The 21,130-nt window shown below is 36.7% G+C and overlaps 3 protein-coding genes and 1 pseudogene across 5 annotated transcripts; all 4 read left to right on the top strand.

Moving 5' to 3' along the window:
• Positions 1-1,140: 1,140 nt before the first annotated feature.
• Positions 1,141-21,050, top strand: LOC109170277 (putative receptor-like protein kinase At4g00960). Of its 2 annotated transcripts, XM_019319325.1 has the most exons (9): positions 1,141-1,169; positions 17,558-18,364; positions 18,879-19,016; positions 19,103-19,224; positions 19,311-19,521; positions 19,617-19,854; positions 20,043-20,193; positions 20,343-20,690; positions 20,941-21,050. In XM_019319325.1, the coding sequence occupies exons 2-8, from the start codon at positions 17,590-17,592 to the stop codon at positions 20,652-20,654; spliced, it is 1,947 nt and encodes a 648-aa protein (XP_019174870.1). In that variant the 5' UTR covers positions 1,141-1,169; positions 17,558-17,589; the 3' UTR covers positions 20,655-20,690; positions 20,941-21,050. The 2 variants fall into 2 exon arrangements, with proteins under 2 accessions (XP_019174870.1, XP_019174861.1); XM_019319316.1 differs by lacking the exon at positions 1,141-1,169 and having other exon boundaries at positions 17,478-18,364.
• On the top strand, positions 2,104-5,382 carry LOC109170291 (cysteine-rich receptor-like protein kinase 25). The gene is made up of 7 exons (XM_019319337.1): positions 2,104-2,985; positions 3,645-3,779; positions 3,891-4,012; positions 4,120-4,330; positions 4,460-4,691; positions 4,846-4,999; positions 5,094-5,382. The coding sequence occupies exons 1-7, from the start codon at positions 2,178-2,180 to the stop codon at positions 5,313-5,315; spliced, it is 1,884 nt and encodes a 627-aa protein (XP_019174882.1). The 5' UTR covers positions 2,104-2,177; the 3' UTR covers positions 5,316-5,382.
• Positions 9,981-13,401, top strand: LOC109170127 (cysteine-rich receptor-like protein kinase 25). Of its 2 annotated transcripts, none has more exons than XM_019319100.1 (8): positions 9,981-10,840; positions 11,230-11,364; positions 11,463-11,584; positions 11,675-11,885; positions 12,007-12,244; positions 12,365-12,521; positions 12,617-12,969; positions 13,116-13,401. In XM_019319100.1, exons 1-7 carry the CDS (start codon positions 10,003-10,005, stop codon positions 12,938-12,940), a joined length of 2,025 nt encoding a protein of 674 aa, XP_019174645.1. In that variant the 5' UTR covers positions 9,981-10,002; the 3' UTR covers positions 12,941-12,969; positions 13,116-13,401. The 2 variants fall into 2 exon arrangements, with proteins under 2 accessions (XP_019174645.1, XP_019174653.1); XM_019319108.1 differs by having other exon boundaries at positions 12,617-12,959; positions 13,106-13,401.
• On the top strand, positions 14,731-16,887 carry LOC109166236 (annotated as a pseudogene).
• Positions 21,051-21,130: the final 80 nt, after the last annotated feature.

Raw genomic sequence — 21,130 nt, forward strand, 5'->3', positions numbered from 1 at the left:
CTTTCTACCAACGGGTAAACACGTATCTTCAATCTCTACATAAATAAATGAATAAACACTTTACAAAACTTACAATAAGCCCTTTTTGGTATGTGAGTATAAGTGGAGATTATAACCGGAAATAAAAACAGTTCTTTGTCCATGCAATTAACGAAAGCTCAAGATACTCTGAGCTATGTGACTTTTTTAGAAATTAAAATTCATAACAAAACTGGAAATCTCTGTTAAAGCACATTTTAATTAAACTGGTTAATATTGCAGGCTTGGAAACATTGGTGGGAGGGCAGATCATTTGACATGGTGGATCAAAGTCTTGGACTTTTGTATTCGAGAAATGAAGTGATAGAATGTATCGATGTTGGGTTGCTGTGTGTCCAAGAAGAGGTGGATGATAGGCCAACAATGGCAAATGTTGTGTTGATGCTAAATAGTTATTCTGTAACGAGGAGACTTAATTCGCCTCTTAAACTTGCGTCTTAAATGGTGCCCAAGTGTTTGAACACGAATTATTTTGTGTCTTACATTTTCCTATAATTTAAAAATCTATTCTAGTTTGGGATATGATCTAGCTAATTTCCTAACATAGTCAAGCAAAAATAATAATTATTTCAATTTTCAAGATTTGTTTTACACCCAAATCAACATTCAACACTGATGTCTTTGTCAATGACAAAGTTTTCCCATGATGGGGCGTAATTGTCTATGCAGCCCTTCAAACATTTTAACTTAGTGGGACCATTTGTCCATTTACCAAGTCTTCTGCCCTTTAAGTTGAACAAAAGTTTTTTTTAAAATTTTTCTTTTTTTTTAGCGACGAGCAGCCATTACTTGATGATATGTATAATCTTATTAATCGAGAGTTGCAATGAGGTAAATTAGTTTAAATTGTTCATAATTGGCATGTTCAAATCAAGAAAATCAATAAATTGTGCCCATTAGAAATCGAACTTTGAATCTTATGATTATTAAGTCAATAATCTGACCAATTTACCAGTGATAGTTCGGACAAAAGAAATTATTAATCCACGAATAACATGCAAAACTCGCCTGATAAGGTGGCCGATTGAGTATTGTCTTCCAGTCTATTTTTTCTTATTTTCAAAACTGTGGGATTTAAGTTTTATTTTCAACGCAACAAGAATATAATTTATAACAAACTTACAGCACAAATGAATCATTCGCAATTCACAGGAATCATTTAGCAGAGATTGATAATTGTGCACCTTCCATATAAATGTTTCGTGTTAGGCTATGCTATAAAAAATTGTTTAGATAGGTTTTGATGATATTATGTAAGGAAAATTGTAATTTATGTTTCTCACAAATATCTCAATTATTAATGTCACATTAGAATTATTAGTAGTGTAAATGTGGTTACTTGTAATTTTTCTTGTTTGAAGACCACTTTTTTTCTTTTTTCACCATTATTTTACTTTCTTCGTTTGTTCTCCTTCCGCCGACAACTATGTTTCTCCTTCTTCGTATTAGGGGAGGGGCAATATATTATATATGTCACATTTTGAAAATTGAAGAAAAATGTAAAAGTATTCCTAATAAGTAATGTTGGCAAGTGTTTGTTACTTATATGGGAAAATATAATACTTTTGAGGATAAATGTAATACTTGATATAGTTGCCAAAAAAAAAAAAAAAAACTTACACATAGGAGAAAATTAGAAATCAATCAGAGTTGTCCATTTAAAAAAATTTAACAGATGAAAATATTATGTGTACTTTCATTTTCTACTCTCAATTTTGGCTGTCACATACAAAATCATGATGTAAATATTTGTATTTGGATCCATATGAAAAAAGTAACTTATCACTCCTCTATATATTAGAAAGTAGAATTTGAAAGTCCATGGTAATAGAATTCATATATATATATATATATATATATATATATATAGTCAAAAGGTAGGCTTTGTTAGCCCAGGCTGGGTTTCCCCCTCCCTTGATAAAAAAACATAAAAATTTGACCAACCTCAAGTCCAGAGAAGCACTCAAATTTGACAAACCTGATCAACTGCTCTTCACGCGGTTCCTACAATAAATAAATAAAATAAAATAAAACCCAACAACAACCATGAACGCATCTTCATCTTCAATTCTTCACCTTATATATATAGTTGATTATGATTTTATTGTATTTTGCTGTGATATATATCTCACAGTATAATGATGGTGATTTGGTTTTGCTTGTTGATAACCCTCATCATCACCAAAGGTAGCTCTGATCTTCTGCAATATAACTGCGTAAATAAAACTTCTTACACTCCTAACAGCACCTATAAAACCAACCTTCATTCTCTTCTCTCTAATCTTCATTCCAACGCCACCCGAGACACCGGTTTCTACCACACCACAGTCGACACCGTGCACGGTATGTTCTTGTGCCGGGGCGACGTCTCCACGGACGTTTGCGGCGGCTGTGTTGGAGATGCCCGTAATCGGATATTAGACCTTTGCACCAACGAAAAGACGGCAATTATTTGGTACGATAACTGCATGTTGCGTTACTCGGAGAAGTCGATGTTGGGGATGGTAGACCAATCTGCCTGGTTAGCATGGAGAAACAAGGAGAACGATTCTCAACCAAATGGGTACATGCGGTTGGTGGGAAACATGTTGGATCAGATAACCACTCGAGCATCATTATCCAGTGGTTCTGGCAAGAAATTTGCAGTGTTGGAAGCTAATTTTAGTCCCTTTGAGAGGGTGTACGCTCTTGGACAGTGTACCCCGGACCTTTCTAAGGTTGATTGTCAGATATGCTTCAGAAATGTTATTGCAATGCTGCCTGGTTGCTGTTATGGAGCCGTGGGTGGTAGAGCTGTGTTCCCAAGCTGTAACGTTAGGTATGAGCTCTACCCTTTCTACAATCTCTCCGCCGTGGCGGCACCACCGGCACCGCCTCTGACCAATCCTCCTCCTCCTTCTCCTCCACCACCACCGACTATGCTCGCCAATTCCGGTAGCAGCAAAGGTAAACTTGATCTGGTGATTCTTTAACAAAGTATTGAATGCAGTATACATAGTCTTGGGTGGGTAGAATTGAGTCCAGCATCCTGCTATGCTGACTGTTACTGCCCGTTTGGTTCGCTGGAAAATATTTGATGAGGAATGGAATTGAAATTCTCTGAATTTCAGGAAAATGGATTCCATTGTTTGGTTTGTGGAAAAGAAATTACTGGGAATAGTTTGGTTGGATTTAAAATATTTTACACTGAAAAATATTTTCCAACCAACCAAACAAAGAAAAATCTAATTTTCCTTAAATTCAAGAAAAACATTTTTCATCCAACCAAACACCTCACGCAATTATAAGGAAATAAAGTTGAGCATTATAACTTTTGGCCTTTGGCGTAGTAAACGTTTGATCCTGAAACATGTACTACTGGAAATTATGAAATTTCCGACCACCTGAAAGTGATTTTTAAATCAAGTTGAAATCAAAAAGTGGTCGGAGATAGCAACAAAGATTTTTCCAGATACCAAAAGTGATCAGAACAAAGCTTTCGATTTGATTTAAGATCACTCTCAGGTGGTTGGAAATTTTAAAATTTCCAGTAGTGATGGCTAGCAACATTTTGTGGAAATTTGCAGATGTTCTGTAATCCATAATCTTTCGATCTATTGATGCAGGGAATAAAAGAAAAGTGACTATTGCAGCCTCTGTTGTGTCAATCACTGGGACATTAGTCTTCCTTTTATGCTTCTATTTCTTGAAAGTGAAAAGAGCAAAGAAATCCCATTGTAATGAGAGGGGGACAACTACTGGTAATATACTAATATAATACAATCCCACCTAGATTGCTTATGATTATCTTTCATCTATCATCTGTTCTTGTTAGTAATAATAATCCTTTTACCATTTATATATTTGTGTAGGCACGAGTGAAATTGAACCAGAGCAGTCCGTACAATATGATTTTAGTATTATTGAAGCTATCACGAATTGCTTCTCCCCTAATAATAAGATTGGTGAAGATGGATATGGCACTATTTACAAGGCAAATTAAAGTCTAGTCTTTCAAAGTGCAACATTGGATTTTGATTTTAGACTAATGAATTCTAATTGTTCATTGATAATTATATTATACATATTCGTGGTGCTCAGGGAAGGCATCCCAACGGGTCAAAGGTAGAGGTGAAGAGGCTGTCAAGGAGTTTAACAAAAGGAGATGTAGACTTCAAAAATGAGATTGCACTGGTTGCGAAGCTTCATCATAGAAATTTAGTAAGACTGCTAGGGTTTTGCTTGCAAAGAGAAGAAAAGATACTCATCTATGAATTTATTTCTAACAAAAGTCTTGACTACTTCTTATTTGGTTAGTTTTAGACTGCAAATTTAATTTTTTTTATTTTATTAATTATGGATTTTATTGATGTAAAGAGATCAAAATAGTAATCTGATCGACTTGAGGGCTTAAATCTTGTTGACTATTATGCAGATCCAGAAAAGAAGCAACAATTGAATTGGCCCACTCGTTACAAGATCATAGGAGGAATAGCGCGTGGGCTCCTTTATCTTCATGAAGATTCGGGGTTCAAAATTATACATCATGACTTAAAAGCAAGCAACGTACTATTAGACGGAGATATGAATCCAAAAATATCCAACTCTGGTCTTGCAAGTATTTTTAAGGTAGATCAAATCCAAAGAAATACAAGTAAAGCTATCAGAACACGGTAAGTTTTAATTTTCACAGATAAGTGCATGTAACCTCAACTATCTATTCAATTTATCATTTCTAGAAGTACCATTAACCATTCTTGCTAAAGAAGCTTAGAACTGTAGTTGTTCTTGTTTAATTAAATCGTTTATTAATGCTATAATTTTCAGTGGTTACATGTCTTCCAAATATGCTTTACATGGCTTGCTCTCTATGAAGTCTGACGTTTTCAGCTTTGGAGTTCTACTCTTGGAGATTATAACTGGAAAGAAAAATAGTTCTTTGTCCATGAAATCAACTAAAGCTCAAGATCTTTGGAGCTATGTGAGTTTATTAGAAATTAAAATTCATAACCAAAAACTGAAAATCTCTGTTAATGCACATTTTAATTAAATTAAATTGGTTAATAATGTTGCAGGCTTGGAAACATTGGAGGGAAGACAGGGCATTAGAGATGGTGGATCAAAGTCTTGGAGGTTTGTATTCGAGAGACGAAGTGATACAATGTATCCATGTTGGGTTGTTGTGTGTCCAAGATGAGGTGGATGATAGGCCAACAATGGCAAATGTTGTGTTGATGCTAAATAGTCATTCTGTAACAAGGAGGACACCTAATCCGCCACTTAAACTTGCGTCTTAAATGGTGCCCCAGTTTTTGAACACGATTTATTTTTTGTCTTACATTTTTCTGTAAATTAAAAATCTACTTCTAGAGATTGGGATATGATCTAGCTAATCTCCTAATAGTCAAGAAAAAATAATAATTATTTCAAGATTTGTTGTACACCCAAATCAACATTCAACACTGATGTCTTTGTCAATGACAAAGTCTTCCCGGGGCGTAATTGTCTATGCAGCCCTTCAAACATTTTAACTTAGTGGGACCATTTACAAAGTCTTCTGCCCTTTAAGTGAACAAAAGATTTTTTTTTTTTAGCGACGAGCAGCCATTACTTGATGATATGCATAATCTTAGTCGGGAGTTGCAATGAGGTAAACTAGTTTAAATTGTTCATAATTAGCCTCTTTTTTTTTAGGAAAAAGGGGGAGGGGGTGACCCTAGAAAACAACTGTTTTACACTCGTTTCCAAAAAACGTTAACCCAATCATCCCTCAGCAAGACTTCCAACTCCGGTGGAGGTGTAAGAAACTCCACCCACTCGCATCTTCTTCTCAGGGCAATCTTCGCTAGCCAATCCGCCACATGATTGTAATCCCATGTGTTGGTCCCGATAGAATGAGATGAGAGTCTAGAGGAGGGGGGGGGGGGGGGGGGGGTGAATAGACTCTTTTCGTTAGAACCCCTAAACGTCACCTTTCGGTGTCTTGGCGCAGCGGATAAGATAGATTTGTTTTATATACTTTACACGAGTTTGCATAATTAGACAAACTTTCGGTAACGATAATAAAGGAATGATATGAGAGCAAAAAGAAAAGCGTAAGTAAAGAGATAGAGAGGACACAAGATTTTATAGTGGTTCAGCCAATGTTGCCTACTCCATCTTCTTCCACAACTGTTGGAAGGATTGCACTATCACTCTTAGTACAAATACACAAAGACTTCCTTGATCACTAAGCCGGACAGCCTTCGTAGGTTTTTCAACTCCTCGAGTTTACTCCGCCTCTATCAACTTCTTCTTCTGAGTTGAGGTTGGTAGAAAATGATTTCTTGAATTCTCCAACAATGAGGTCTTGACTCTGAGATATGATTGCTTCGAACAAATGTCAAGACTTCCTTGAGGTGTAAGACAAAAGATTCTTCAAGTAACTTAGCACCTCAAAGCTGGTTCACAAAAGCTTTTAGTAAATTGTAGACTTTTCAAGAGCTTTTGTAAGTGAGTAAGTTGAGTGATAATAAACCAGCACCTTCTTAGTTGATGAAGGTGAGTTTATATAGGTGATGAAAATCCATCCGTTGGAGGGAGATGAAATTTTCGAACCTTTTAACCATTGGACAAGGACCGGGGAGCTTCATGTATTAAATGCTCCATTAATGAGGTTGTACCATGTAGCCGTTGAAGGTATGGAAAGCATTGGGGTTTTGTCCTTTAGCTCCAAGATACGGTACATCTTCATTTAATGCTTCTTGAAAAGTGTGTCCCATAAGATGAAGTCCTTATTGTCCTAGGATGTTGTCAAATCAGACAGGTGAAACATTCTTCTCGTTGTTGAAGAGAAGTAATGCTTGATAAATATCGTCTTTCACAAACACTGTCCTTTCGTGCTTGTTGACAACTCCTGCTTGATTCTCGTTGTTGTTCTTCATGTCTCGTGTCTTCTTTCGCCTTGGAGACCCTAACATCTAGTCATAACTCATTTTCGTGTGTTTGTCTAGCTTAACACGAATTACAGAGGAGTTATGGCAACTTTCGTCTAGGACGAAAGCAGCGATTAAAAAAGCTAATGGTTAGGGGTTTACTTTTCTACATTACATTGGTATCATCAAAATCCTAATACAATGTTCCTAACACCATGTTGTATGCTCTAGCCGCAACTCCCAATCCTTCTTGAGCCACTCTCTACAAAGTCTTGTGAGGTCACCACTCGGGCACACGGGCCTAGGGGTATAGGTCCATCATTGATCCATTGGATTGCCATCATGGAGTCACTAAAAATATGCACTTTGCGTAAGCCAAGCTCCCAAGCCCATTGCATTGCATTGAGTATGGCAACCATCTCTCCTTCCGTTGCAGAAGTTGTTCTCGAAAGACAGCTGAAGCCTTTCATCCATTGACCATCCTGGTTTCGCATCACCCCTCCACAGCCAGTGATCTCACCTGGATTAGTGAAAGAAGCATCAGTGTTAATGACCGCCCAGTTCGTGCCCCTAGACCACAAAGTCATTGGCTTCCATAAACTAGTTTAATTATTGTAACGCTGAAGTATAAATTTAATAACACTTCATGTTCATTTGACAATATATATTATTGTATGAGTTCTGATTTTTAGTTTCATTTTCACACATACTAGTTTATTGTAGTAATACTAAAGTATCATTTTAATTTTTTGACAGTTTCATTTGACAATATACATTATTGCTTAAGCTCTATTATTAATTTTATTTTCACACACACTAGTTTCATTTTAACAATATTAAACTATTAAAGTATCATTTTAACTTTATTACAATTATATTATATTACACCATGTTCCACTATATAACAACTAATACTTGCTCAAATATGCCTGGTAGACCGCTTCAAGACTGACCATCCTGGCCCTTATATCCAATATAATTCATCACTTACAACTCCTCCCTCGTATACGGACTCCATGTGCATGCGCTGCTGTATATGCACTACTTAGCCAAATTGCTCCAACATTTACTGTACTTTCTGTGTGCTGCTATTGAAACAATATTAATAAACTTGGGGCAAGCACATGGGTCGAGAGCAACACAATTATAGTGTCATTAAAATAATATTAAACTTAAGGGCATGATATGAAAAGTAATTAAAACATCAAATTGTCATTCTCTATACTCAATCAAAATATAGATCTCAGAAAATAAAATAAATTATATTGAATTAAGCACCAAAGTAATTTATAAAGCACGTACTTGAAAATAACATATCCCTCGTCACTAAAAGCAATAATTAATAAGTGTCGCTTGCATGGCTGCATGGGCAGTTCAGTTGGTAATATGGTAAAATTTGAGAAGAATGTTCAAGAATAGAGTCTCACCAGCAGCAGTGTGGGAGCAACCTTTTAAAGTGAGGGCTGTGGGAGCAACCTCTCAAAGTGAGGGCTCCTTATGCACAGTAAGCAAATATCTAGCCTTGCTGATTCAACTAAATTATCGGGGCGGGGTGAATTTACGATTGAAATTTTTACATTCAAATCTGATTCATGCAACGGATGGAAGCAGTACTCACGGAATGGAGGTAAAATGTTCATCTCCAATTATACATAATTAATTTGTATTTGTTGGATATATTCAGGGTTACAAAAATCGGGCCTAGGCGCCGATTAATCGGCGCTAGGCGGTCGGCCACCTAGGCGCCTGGGGACCGCCGCGGGCGCCTAGCGATTTTTTCAACCTTTGATATATTAGAGATGGACCCGGAACAAATCGATCCGGTGGAGCGGAGCAAGACGTGGCCGGTTGGACCCGAGGCCCCGAGATCGAGTCCCGGCTTAGCAACGGCTGTCAAGATCGAGCCCACGGCTCGACCCCAGGCCTCCAAGGCCGAGCCCAGTGCTTGGCCTCGGCCCCAGGCTGCCAATGCCGAGCTCGGTGCTTGGCCTCGATCGGCTACGGTCACCGAGCTCGGCCTCGATCAAGTGAGCCGGGAGTGGTCAAGGTTGTTACAACTAATTTCCCTATTTATGGGGACAGTTGAGAAATACCTTAGTATATATTCAATTGTCATTGACTCATTGTCTTGTTAGGACATCTTCAATACATTTGTAATAGCATTACAATTACAATATTCTTAAAGACAACATTCTTGTCTTTTTCGATTGACATTATTGTTTTTACATTCATGTATTGAGTTAATACTCAAAATGATTCTCGACTATGGTGGTTTTTCTTGATTTGGTTCTAAATAACTTTTGTGGCCCAATGTAGTCCAAGAGACTTGTGAGGTTTTGCTCAATGCAGTCCTTTGTTTGTTATTTCGACCAATTGGTGTTAAATAGAGGTACAATTTTGGTAATTCCAATGTTTTCAATTTGTCACTCTTAATTTGTCATTCTTTTCAACTTTTAGATCTTTCCCATTCTTAATGTCATAATTCTCTATAGCTTCTTTAAACTATTCTCTACTAGCAAATGTTAATCCTTAGTTTAAGATGGGATTTTCCATGTTAGCAAAGTATTGCAATTACCAAATTGTACCTCTATTTAACACCAATTGGACGGAATAAAAAACGGAGGACTACATTGAAAAATAACACATAAGTCTAGGACTACATTGGTCACAAAAGTTGTTTAGAATGATATCAAGAAAAATCACCAAAGTCAAGAACTATTTTGGGTATTAACTCTTCATATATTTTATCTTCATCATGATTTATTATTTTTAATTATGTAATTCGGACTAACTGATTAATTTAATCTATCAGTGTTGATGAGAAAACACCAAACAATTAGAAAAGACCAATCATAAAAAAATTCCAATTTACCAAATTAAATAGCATTTCTTCTATAAATATTCTAGGAGTTATGAATATTCTATAAAGTACAACGAAGAAGTTACATTTGACCAACCTCAAGTCCTATTCACGCGGTTCCTAAAGCATTAAAATAATACAACCATGCAGCATCTTCTTCACCATATATACTTGATTGTGATAGACATTAAATTTATAAAACGTACAACCATGCATCTGATCTTGATTTGGTTTTGCTTGTTCATGAGCTTCAAGTTCATCACCAAAGCTGATTCTGCTTCTGCTCTACGATATTATTGCCCAAATACAACTTCTTACTACACTCCTAACAGCCCCTACAAAGCCAACCTTGATGTTCTTCTCTCTAATCTTTATTCCAATGCCACCCGAGCCGACAATATTAATGGTTTCTACCACACCACAGTCGGCGGTGGCGCTTCCAACGACACCGTGCACGGCTTGTTCCTGTGCCGGGGCGACGTCTCCCCAGACGTTTGCGGCGGCTGCGCTGGAGATGCCCGTAAAAGGATATTGGAGCTTTGCAGCGATGGAAAGACCGCCATGATTTGGTACGATAACTGCATGTTGCGGTACTCGGAGGAGTCCGTGTTGGGGGTATTGGACCAGTCGACCTGGTTTACGATGAGAAACAGGAACAACGATACTCAACCAAATGGGTACATGCAGTTGGTGGGAAACGTGTTGGATCAGATAACCACTCAGGCATCCAGTGGTTCTGGCAAGAAATTTGCAGTGTTAGAAGCTAATTTTAGCGCATTTGAGAGGGTGTATGCTCTTGGACAGTGTACCCCTGACCTTTCTAATGTAGACTGTCAGATATGTTTCAGAAATGCTATTGCAACGCTGCCTCGTTGCTGTTATGGAGCCGTAGGTGCTAGAGCTGTGTACCCAAGCTGTAACGTTAGGTATGAGCTCTATCCTTTCTACAATCTCTCCGCCGTGGCACCACCGGCGCCACCTCCCACCAATCCTCCTCCTCCTCTTCCTCCACCACCACCGTCAACTACGCCTCCCAATAGCAGCAAAGGTATATTCTTAACAAGCTATATATTGAATGCAGTATATATAGCAACACTTTGGAGGTGTTTTCTAAACGGCTGTTAGCTAATTGGGTTGGTGGGTTTAACTAGTTGATAGTATTAGTTGATTGTAGAAAAGTGTTTGGTAAATTAACAGTAGCTGTTAGCTGACTGCATACAAACTTTCTTATAAAGCTGATCGAAAAAACTACTTTAAACAGCTTTTTAAATTTTAACATTTTGGATCAATAAGTTGTTACAAAAAGCCAAATAATCAAACACTCATATTGATTGCTTAATCATGTCAAATACTTAATAATAGTTAAATAAATCAAAATTAGGCTAACTATTTTACGAAACAAAGCCTTTATGGTAATCCATAATCTTGTTCATGCAGGGAATAAAGGAAAAGTGATTATTGCAGCCTCTGTAGCGTCAGTCACTGGGATATTACTCTTCGTTTTGTGCTTCTGTTTCTTGAAAAAGAGAAGAGCAAAGAAGGACCTTTCTCATGTGAAGGAGACAACTACTGGTAATATATATAGTACCATATTTCTTGTGAATTGAATATCAATTGAGTTTGTCTGGTATATCTGTTCTTGTTAGTGATTTTGTCAATTTTATGTGTAGACATGAGTGAAATTTCATTAGAAGAGTCGGTACAATACGAATTTAGTACTATCGAAGCTATCACAAATTGTTTCTCCCCTAATAATAAGATCGGTGAAGGTGGATATGGTGCTGTTTATAAGGTAAACTCTAGTGTTTAGATAGATGTTCAATTCATATAAATTAGCTACACTTAGGAATTTTAATTGTTCAACTATATTGGTGGTGCTCAGGGAAGGCTTCCCACCGGACAAGACGTAGCAGTGAAGAGGCTGTCAAAGAGTTCATCACAGGGAGTTGAAGAATTCAAGAATGAGGTTTCATTGGTGGCCAAGCTTCAGCATAGGAATTTAGTAAGGGTGTTGGGATTTTGCTTGGAAGGAGAAGAAAAAATACTCATCTATGAATTTGTTCCCAACAAAAGTCTTGACTACTTTTTGTTTGGTTAGTTATAAATTAGAAAACAACTTTTCTTCCAATCAATAATTTTATTGATTATTGAAGTATAGAGATCAACATAATAACCCGACTTTGGGACATAAATTTTGTTAATTGTTATGTGCAGATCCAGAGAAGAAACAATTATTGAATTGGTCTACTCGTTACAAGATCATAGGAGGAATTGCTCGTGGACTCCTCTATCTTCACGAAGACTCACGTCTTAGAATTATACATCGCGATTTGAAAGCAAGCAACGTATTACTAGATGGAGATATGAACTCAAAAATATCCGACTTTGGTCTGGCAAGAATTGTTATGGTAGATCAAACCCAAGCAAATACAAATAGAGTTATCGGAACATAGTAAGTTTTAATTTTCACAGATGTATATATGAAGTACCATTAACCATTCTTCCTAAAGAAACTTAGAACAGTAGTTATTCTAGTTTGATTAAATCCTTTCTTTTATGTTATGGTTTTCAGTGGTTACATGCCTCCCGAATATGCTTTATATGGTTTGTTCTCTGTGAAGTCTGATGTCTTCAGTTTTGGAGTTTTACTCTTGGAGATTATAACTGGAAAGAAAAACAGTTCTTTGTCGTCCATGCAATCAAGTGGAGCTCAAGATCTTCCTAGCTATGTGAGTATATATAACAAAAACTGGAAGTCTATATTCAATTAAAGCACTGGTTTGAAGATGCATGGAAGTTAAGTGGTAATTAATTAATGTTGCAGGCTTGGAAACATTGGAGGGAGGACAGAGCATTAGAGATGGTGGATCAAAGTCTTGGAGGATTGTATTCGAGAAATGAAGTGATCCAATGTATCCGTGTTGGGCTGTTGTGTGTCCAAGAAGAGGTGGACGATAGGCCAACAATGGCGAATGTTATGCTGATGCTCAATAGTCATTCTGCTACATGGCGATCACCTAATCCACCTGCGTATTTCAATGGTGGAAGGGAGATGATTTTGGCCGGAGAAGAGGGTGATCTGTCAGAAAGCAAGTCGCTGCCATTGTCTGTGAATGAAGCTTCCATTTCAGAGTTGGATCCAAGATAGTTAGGCAGAATTAATAATAATTCTTGAAAACCAAATCAATCTCACCAGCACTTTGTCTCTTAATTGGGGTGGCCCGATGCAAACGGAGATTAGTCTGAATATGATATAGGCTTAAAAGGTGTCTCTTACAGTTAGGTGCTAAGAATGACAAAAAAAAAAAAAATTATTCTTGAAAGATATGGTACACCGAAATCAGCACTAATGTCATTGTCAATGTCAAAGTCTTCCTAATATTGGTAATGCAGCCCTTCAAACTTTCTAAATAAGCAAGTGGGATTATATAATCATTTACGTGAGGAAGTCTTGTGTCTTTCGGTCGACAAAAAGAATCTTTAGACTTGAGGTTCATGCATGGACTACGTACAATATAAAATGGATAATATGTCTCTAGCTACTTGTTATATGTTACTCTATTGTTCTTTTAACTTATTTCCTTGACAATCTATTGGTCTCCGTGAGGATTTTGAATTGATTGCGTTTTTGGTTAATACTACGCCATACTCTTCTAGATGTCTTTTGATTTCGTTTGTTTTTGACTAAAATGGAATTAACTCTTTCCATAATCACACACGAGTATGTAGGAATTAAAAAACCTAGTAATTTGGATACTTAAAAATCAATTTTGAAAATAATTTTAAGACCAATTTGTGATATGATATATTATTATATGTTGCTATAATATACCTCACAATATGATGATCATATGATTTGGTATTGCTTGTTGATGAGCCTCATCACCGAAGGTAGCTCGATCAGCTCTGATTTGGCTCTGTGAAAACACAGTTGCTTACACTCCTAACACCATCGAAAATAGTTAGTCTATAGACCAATTTTGATTTATTTGATCATTATTAGCTGTTTGACTTGATTAAAAAATCAATATAAGTGTAGGATTAATTAACTTTTTGTAACTCCAAAATGCTAAAATTTTAAAAGTTGTTCAAAGTAACTTTTTTAATTAGCTTTTTGAGAAAAATAAATTATACCAAATATCTATCAGCTAATAGCTAATTTACCAAACACCTTACTACAATCAGCTAATATTATCAATTAATTATATCCTCTAATTAACTCAATCAGCTAACAGCTAACCGTCATTTACCAAATGGGTCGTAATTGTATAAAGCAGACCTTCAAATTTTCTAAGTTAGTGGGATGGTGGGACCTATCATTTAATTGGTTTCAAACTACTCCGCTTGAGTCATTATTTGTTTCAGTCTGATTTTTTTTTTATTGAGTTTAATTTGGGATTAAGATTGGAGTCCTGATGTATGATATTATTAGCTTTGGACCTTCAGTAGCAAAGCTAAGATTTGTGGACATTCACTCATCATGAGTCTTTTTTTTCTTTTTTTTCTTTTTTTCTTTTTTAATGGGAAGAAAATCTGCAACCATTATTCAATAGTGTGCAATGACTAAATTCTGTCTTGTGCTCATAGCGGACAATGAATCACAAAACTAGTCTAAATTGTCCATAATTGACAACCTCAAACAAAGAAGATCAATAGACCTGTTGGGTGGAGGTCGATGTAGAGCTAAGTCTAGCAATTGGTGGGTACAAAATTGTTAACCATAAATCGGTGAAAGGCCAAGTCCGGCATTCTAACTCTGGAAAATGTGGTAGCTATATATAATAAGAAAATAAAGTTACACTCTCATTATTAGCTAAGAGTTCCTAAATGGTATTTGAGTCAGGTTACCAAGTCAACAAATGATTCTATTTTTCCTTATTGATTGGTTTAATGTGGGATTTGAGTTTTCAACCCAACAAGAATTGATAACAAATAACTATGCATCTTCCATTTAGATTCTTTGTGTTAGGCAACATCCTTTGTTTCTGCTCGCTGATCAGCCAATCCACCGGCACAACTTTCCGGCACCTGGGATATTACTGTCAGAACACCTCCACTTATACTCCAAACAGCACTTACCGATCCATCCTTAACACTCTCCTCTCCACTCTCTCTTCCAACGCCGACCACGAAAATGGTTTCTACAACACCACCGTCGGTGCCCGCCGCGGGGCTGACGCCTCCACCGTGTACGGCCTGTTCATGTGCCGGGGTGATGTCTCAACCAGCGACTGCAGAAGCTGTGTGAGCAATGCTAGCACAACCATATTGCGGTTATGCACTTATGCCCCAAAGAAAAGACCGCAATAGTTTGGTATGATTACTGTAGGTGTCACTGGAGTTTCAGCTGAAGAGTCCACGCAATATGATTTTGTTACTGTTCAAGTTATTACAAATAATTTCTCCCTTGAAAATAAAATCAGTCAAGGCGGATATGGTTCTGTATACAAGGTAAAGCCTTTAATTTGGCCGGATCTGCAACAGTAATATGCTCATTTTAATCCATTTTAATTGTTTGTTGATTACTAATATAATACTTAGGGATGCTTCCAAATGGAAAAGAAGTAGCATTAAAAAGGCTTTCGACTTTCGAGAACCTCAAGACAAGGAGCCCAAGAGTTCAAGAGTGAAGTTGAAGTAGTTGCCAAGCTTCAACACAGAAATTTAGTTAAGCTGTTGGGATTTTGCTCCTAAGGAAAAGAAAAGATACTCATATATGAATTTGTGCCCAACAAAAGTCTTGACTACTTTTTATTTAGTTAGTTTCCAACATCAAAATTTTTTTAGTCTTCCTTTATACTGCACCATGAATAGTCATCCCTAAGCAAAGTAATTTGGATATATGTTTTGAAATATTCAGATGCTGATAAACGATGTCTATTGGACTGGTCAAGACGCTACAAGATTATAAGAGGAATAGCTCGAGGATTACTTTATCTTCACGAAGACTCTCGTCTTAAAATCATATATCGTGATATCAAAACAAGCAATATACTGTTAGATGGAAATATGGATCCCAAAATAGCCGATTTTGGCTTGGCAAGAATTTTTTAGATTGATCAAACTGAAGAAAGTACAAACAGAATGGTAGGAATATAGTAAGTTATGCTTCTTAATTACATGAAGTTATCTGCATTCTTTGTTGACAATAACATATATTTACATTAGGATGTTGCATTGATGCAAAATTTGAAACACCACTTTCAATCACATATTTATATTAGGTGTTGCACTGATGTATATAATATTGTTATGTAGTGGTTAAATGCCTCCAGAGTACGCAATGCATGGAGAGTTTTCTATGAAGTTTGACGTTTTCAGTTTAGACGTTATACTCTTGGAGGTTATTACTGAAAAGAAAAATCGCATCTTATGCCAATCAAATAGATCAGTGAACCTTCTTGGCTATGTGAGTAAAAAACTACTTTCTATATGTTAACTTTGTTAAACTGTAGTAGCATTATATATTTTTGTAAAATCCTTCATAGTATATTGCAACCAACACTTATGAACATCAAAGTTGTAACGTTGTAGGCTCGGGAACAATGGAGGGATGGCACACCATTGGAAATACTAGATCCAGTCCTCGCAGAGTCCTACAAAGTGAACGAAGTCATCCAATTTATTCACATTGGTTTATTATGCGTTCAAGACGTTGCAATTGAAAGACCTACAATGGCAGAGGTAATGTTGATGCTTAGTAGTTATTCTTTTAATAGTTGGCCACCACCTCGTGAACCTGCATTTTACCATGGTGGAGGTGATGAGAGGATGCCAAGAGAGCCGGAGTTGGAACAACCTATGACGATAAATGAAGTGTCAATTTCTGAACTCTATCCGAGATAAACTTCAAGAATGAAGTTTAAATATGTAGAGTTGTTGACAAAAGAGACAGATTAAGTGCAGATTGCATATAATTTTTTTATGCTTACTTTCATAGCCGCCTTACATGTTAACAAATTTTTATGAGACTAATAATTATGAAGGATTGACAAATAGGCCAAACTTGAAATCTTTTGAATTACTTTAATTAGTATTACTCTAATATTACTAGTGTTTATGTATGATGTCTCACAAAGTGTAATTTTTGTTTAGCCTTCTCCACATTATCCTTTTGTTGGGTAATCAGAGCAGAGTTCGTCTAGCCATTGATTTAGTAATCAAAAATTTCAAGTTAGATTCTTGATATAAGTCTTAATTTGAATTAGTCAATCTATAAAGATTTTAATTTGATTTATGTCTTTATGGTATCCAACTTTTCCCTAAATAAAGGACATCCAAGATTTGTTGTCAATGTCAAAGTCATCCCAAGATGAGGATTAATTGCCTATGCAGCCTTCAAACTTTGCAAGCTAATGGGACCTACCATTTACTAAGACCGATTCCCGTTGAAAAACACGGTTTTATATTGGACCACAAACGTTACAGCTGGATGTTTATGCAAGTTAGTAGTCCACCCCGAGCTTCCAAGCTATCTACAACCTTGCCTTTTGAATTTTCCTTGGTAGATGACAACCTCGTGGTTTAATAATAGGTTATCAATAAACCCGGCTTAGTTCAATGATTCAGTAAACAGTATTTGAGAGAAGAAATAAAAGATTCGAATACTACCCTGTAAAAATTATATTTAAAGTAGACAGATCCCTTATATGTATTGACTCACAGTAATTTACATTTTGTAAATGTTTTGTCAAGTCCAAGTGTGAAAAATCTTGAGGTTGGGGATTAACATTTTAGGAGAAGAATATGTTACGAATAAAACCAAATGAACCATTTAGCTAGCAGAGACTAATAATTATGCATCGTCCATTAGGCTACATCCTATGTTTCTTCTCGCTGATCAGCCTGTCCACCGGGACAACCTTCCAAAATCTGGGGAATTACTGTTGGAACACCCCCACTTATACGCCAAATATTACCTATCAGAGTCAGAATAACAGCTCCACCGTCGCCTCCGGCGACGGCGCTACCGTGTACGAGCTGTTCACGTGCGATAATGCCTCCGCCGGCAGCTGCGGGGGGTGTGTCAGCGTCGTTAACACAACCCAATTGGGGCCGTGCCCCAAAGAAAAGACTAATACTATTTGGTATGATTACTGCATCTTGCGTTACTCGAATGGGAGTTCCGACCAGTTGGTCAGGTTAACGTCGCAGAATGGGTCTCGGGCCGGTGATATTGTGTCGTTCCGGCAGGTTGTCGGGAACACGTTGGAACAGGTGACTACTCAGGTGACCGGCGATGGCGCCGGTGAGAGATTTGCGACTCAGGAAGCTAAAACTAACTCGCCTGCGTCTAATCCAAGGGTCTATACTCTTGGGCTGTGCACGCCGGATCTTTCCGACAACAACGATTGTAAGACGTGCCTAACAAATGCTATTCAAGAACGGATTTCATCGTTTGGGGGAAATAAAAGCAGCATCACCCCAATCTGTAACGTGAAGTATGAGTTGTTCTCTTCCTACAATCGCACAGCCCCCTCTGCTCCTCCGCCACCTCCGCCGCCTCCGCCGCCTCCGCCGCCTCCGCCACCTCCGCCACCCAATACTACCACCACTCCTGTTACAACTACAGGTACAACACTCACATCTGATCCTTTAAGGTTGTCGTGTAGTTGTCTTCTTGTTAAGATTAAGTACTTTATCACTATGCTAAAACTGGCAAATTATTCGGTCAATCCGGATCCACCTTGTAAGGTGGACCTGAGTCTAAAAATATACTATCGAGAAAATTGTAATTTATTTATTTCATAATATGTCAATTATTAATGTAATTTCTAAATTTTAGTAGTGTAAATGTTACTTCTCAATTTTTACAACGGTACATATAGTGTTCTCCCCTAATGTAAATGTTGTCCTTCATTTTCCAAAACGGTACATATACTGCCTCTCTCGTACAGTACGAGAGGGGAAATGTACCGTTTCAAAATTGAGAGGCAACATTTACACCACTAATAATTGGCATATTATAGAGAGGGCATTAGTTACAATTTTCTAGTCACTAATTACTGGACTTAGCCCTCCACGTCTCTCGTCCAATACTTAGACTAATGCAAAATTTTGAGTGTGGGGTATCTCTGTTGATGCAGAAAACAGGGGAAGTTCTTCTTCAAAAGTGATTATTGCCATTGTAGTTCCGATCACTGGGATTATACTCCTCACTGCAATCTTATGCTTTGTAAGAATTAGAAATGCGAAGAAACAACATACTAGATTACAGAAAACAGGTAAAGAACAAGATTGATTGGGATCTAATGTTCTCCAAACTTGTTTGTGTTACAATGGAGTTTTGTAACCTCCAACTTTCCTGTAGATATGGATGGAGTTTCAGCTGAAGAGTCCTCACAATATGATCTTGCTATGGTTAAAGCTATTACAAATGATTTCTCCCTTAAATGTAAAATTGGGCAAGGTGGATATGGTTCTGTATACAAGGTAAAGTCTTTGGCTCGATCTATAGCATCAAATTATATATGCTCGTTTAAGTCTTTTATAATGATTTGTTGAATATTGATACTTAGGGAATGCTTCCCAACGGACAAGAAGTAGCAATAAAAAGACTTTCAAAAACTTCAAGACAAGGAGCTCAAGAGTTCAAGAATGAGGTTGAAGTAGTTTTCAAGCTTCAACACAGAAATTTAGTTAAGCTATTGGGATTTTGCTCCGAAGGAGAAGAAAAGATACTCATCTATGAGTTTGTGCCAAACAAAAGTCTCGACTACTTTTTATTTGGTTAGTTTCATAATTCAAAACTTTTATTAGTATTCCTTTATATTCATCATGATTCACCAATAGAGTAATTTGGATATATATTTTGAAATATTCAGATGTTGACAAACAATATCTATTGGATTGGTCAAGACGTTACAAGATTATAAGAGGAATAGCACGAGGACTACTCTACCTTCATGAAGATTCTCGTCTTAAAATCATACATCGTGATCTCAAAGCAGGCAATATACTCTTAGATGCAAATATGGATCCCAAAATAGCAGATTTTGGCTTGGCAAGAATTGTAGAAGTTGATCAAATTGAAGGAAATACAAACAGAATTGTGGGAACATAGTAAGTTATATATGCTTCTTAATCATTTGAAGTTATCTGCATTATTTGTTGACAATAGCATATATATTTACATTTAGATGTGCCCAATTATCATTGCAAAAATGTAATTATTACTAAAATTTGAAACACCATTTTCAACCATATATATACTAATGTATTTTGCATTGATGTGTATATTGTTTTTGTAGTGGTTACATGTCTCCCGAATACGCAATGCACGGAGAGTTTTCTGTGAAGTCTGATGTTTTCAGTTTAGGCGTCATACTTTTAGAGATTATTACTGGAAAGAAAAACCGCAACATCTCCAAAGGAAATAGAACAGTGGACCTTCTTGGCTATGTGAGTAGAAACTAACTATACTTCCATATATTAAATACATCTATTTTTCTATATGCCAAGTTCATTACATTTTGTTGTGAACCCACCCATCATAGTATATTGCAGCTAGCCAACACTTATGAACATCAAAGTTGTAATTAATGTTGCAGGCTTGGGAATATTGGAGGGATGATACACCATTGGAAATACTAGATCCGGTTCTCGGGGAGTCCTATAATGTGAACGAAGTCATCCAATGTATTCACATTAGTTTGTTATGTGTTCAAGAAGTTGCAGCTGAAAGACCTACAATGGCCGAGGTAATGTTGATGCTGAGTAGTTATTCTTCTAATAGATGGTCGGCACCTCGTGAACCTGCATTTTATCATGGTGGAAGAGAGGAAATTCCGAAAGAACAACCGGAATCAGAACAATCTGTGAGCATAAATGAAGTGACAATTTCTCAACTTCATCCGAGATAAGGGAGAGTATGGTGGAAGTGTGAAGTTTAAATATGCATAACTGCACAAAATGAGATAGGTTAAGTGTAGATTATATTGCATATAATTTTTTAAAGGCTTATTTTCAAAGTACTACATTGATAAATTTTGAGACTAATAATTATGATGAAAGATACTCCAGAATTGAATTGAATTGAAATCTTTTTGAATTACTTCAATTTGAAGTTCGAATCTTAATTTCTTCTCCTAAATACGGCATATTGAATCTTTGAGTTAAGTCCGTGGGCAAACTGTACCATTGAACTACATAACCTATTGAGCCGAATGGTATTATCTCAAGATTTATAACTGCGCTTGTGTATCCCGAACTGTAACTTTTCTTTGCCTTTTTTACTCGGGTGCTCCACCATTGTTGTTTAACAAAAAGCTCGATGAAGTTGTAGTTTAAAATAGTCAACATTAATTAAGTTAAAAAATTAAGTCTTACAAATAGATAT

The sequence above is a fragment of the Ipomoea nil genome, unplaced genomic scaffold (assembly GCF_001879475.1).
Source record: "Ipomoea nil cultivar Tokyo-kokei standard unplaced genomic scaffold, Asagao_1.1 scaffold0317, whole genome shotgun sequence".
Classification (NCBI taxonomy): Eukaryota; Viridiplantae; Streptophyta; class Magnoliopsida; order Solanales; family Convolvulaceae; genus Ipomoea; species Ipomoea nil.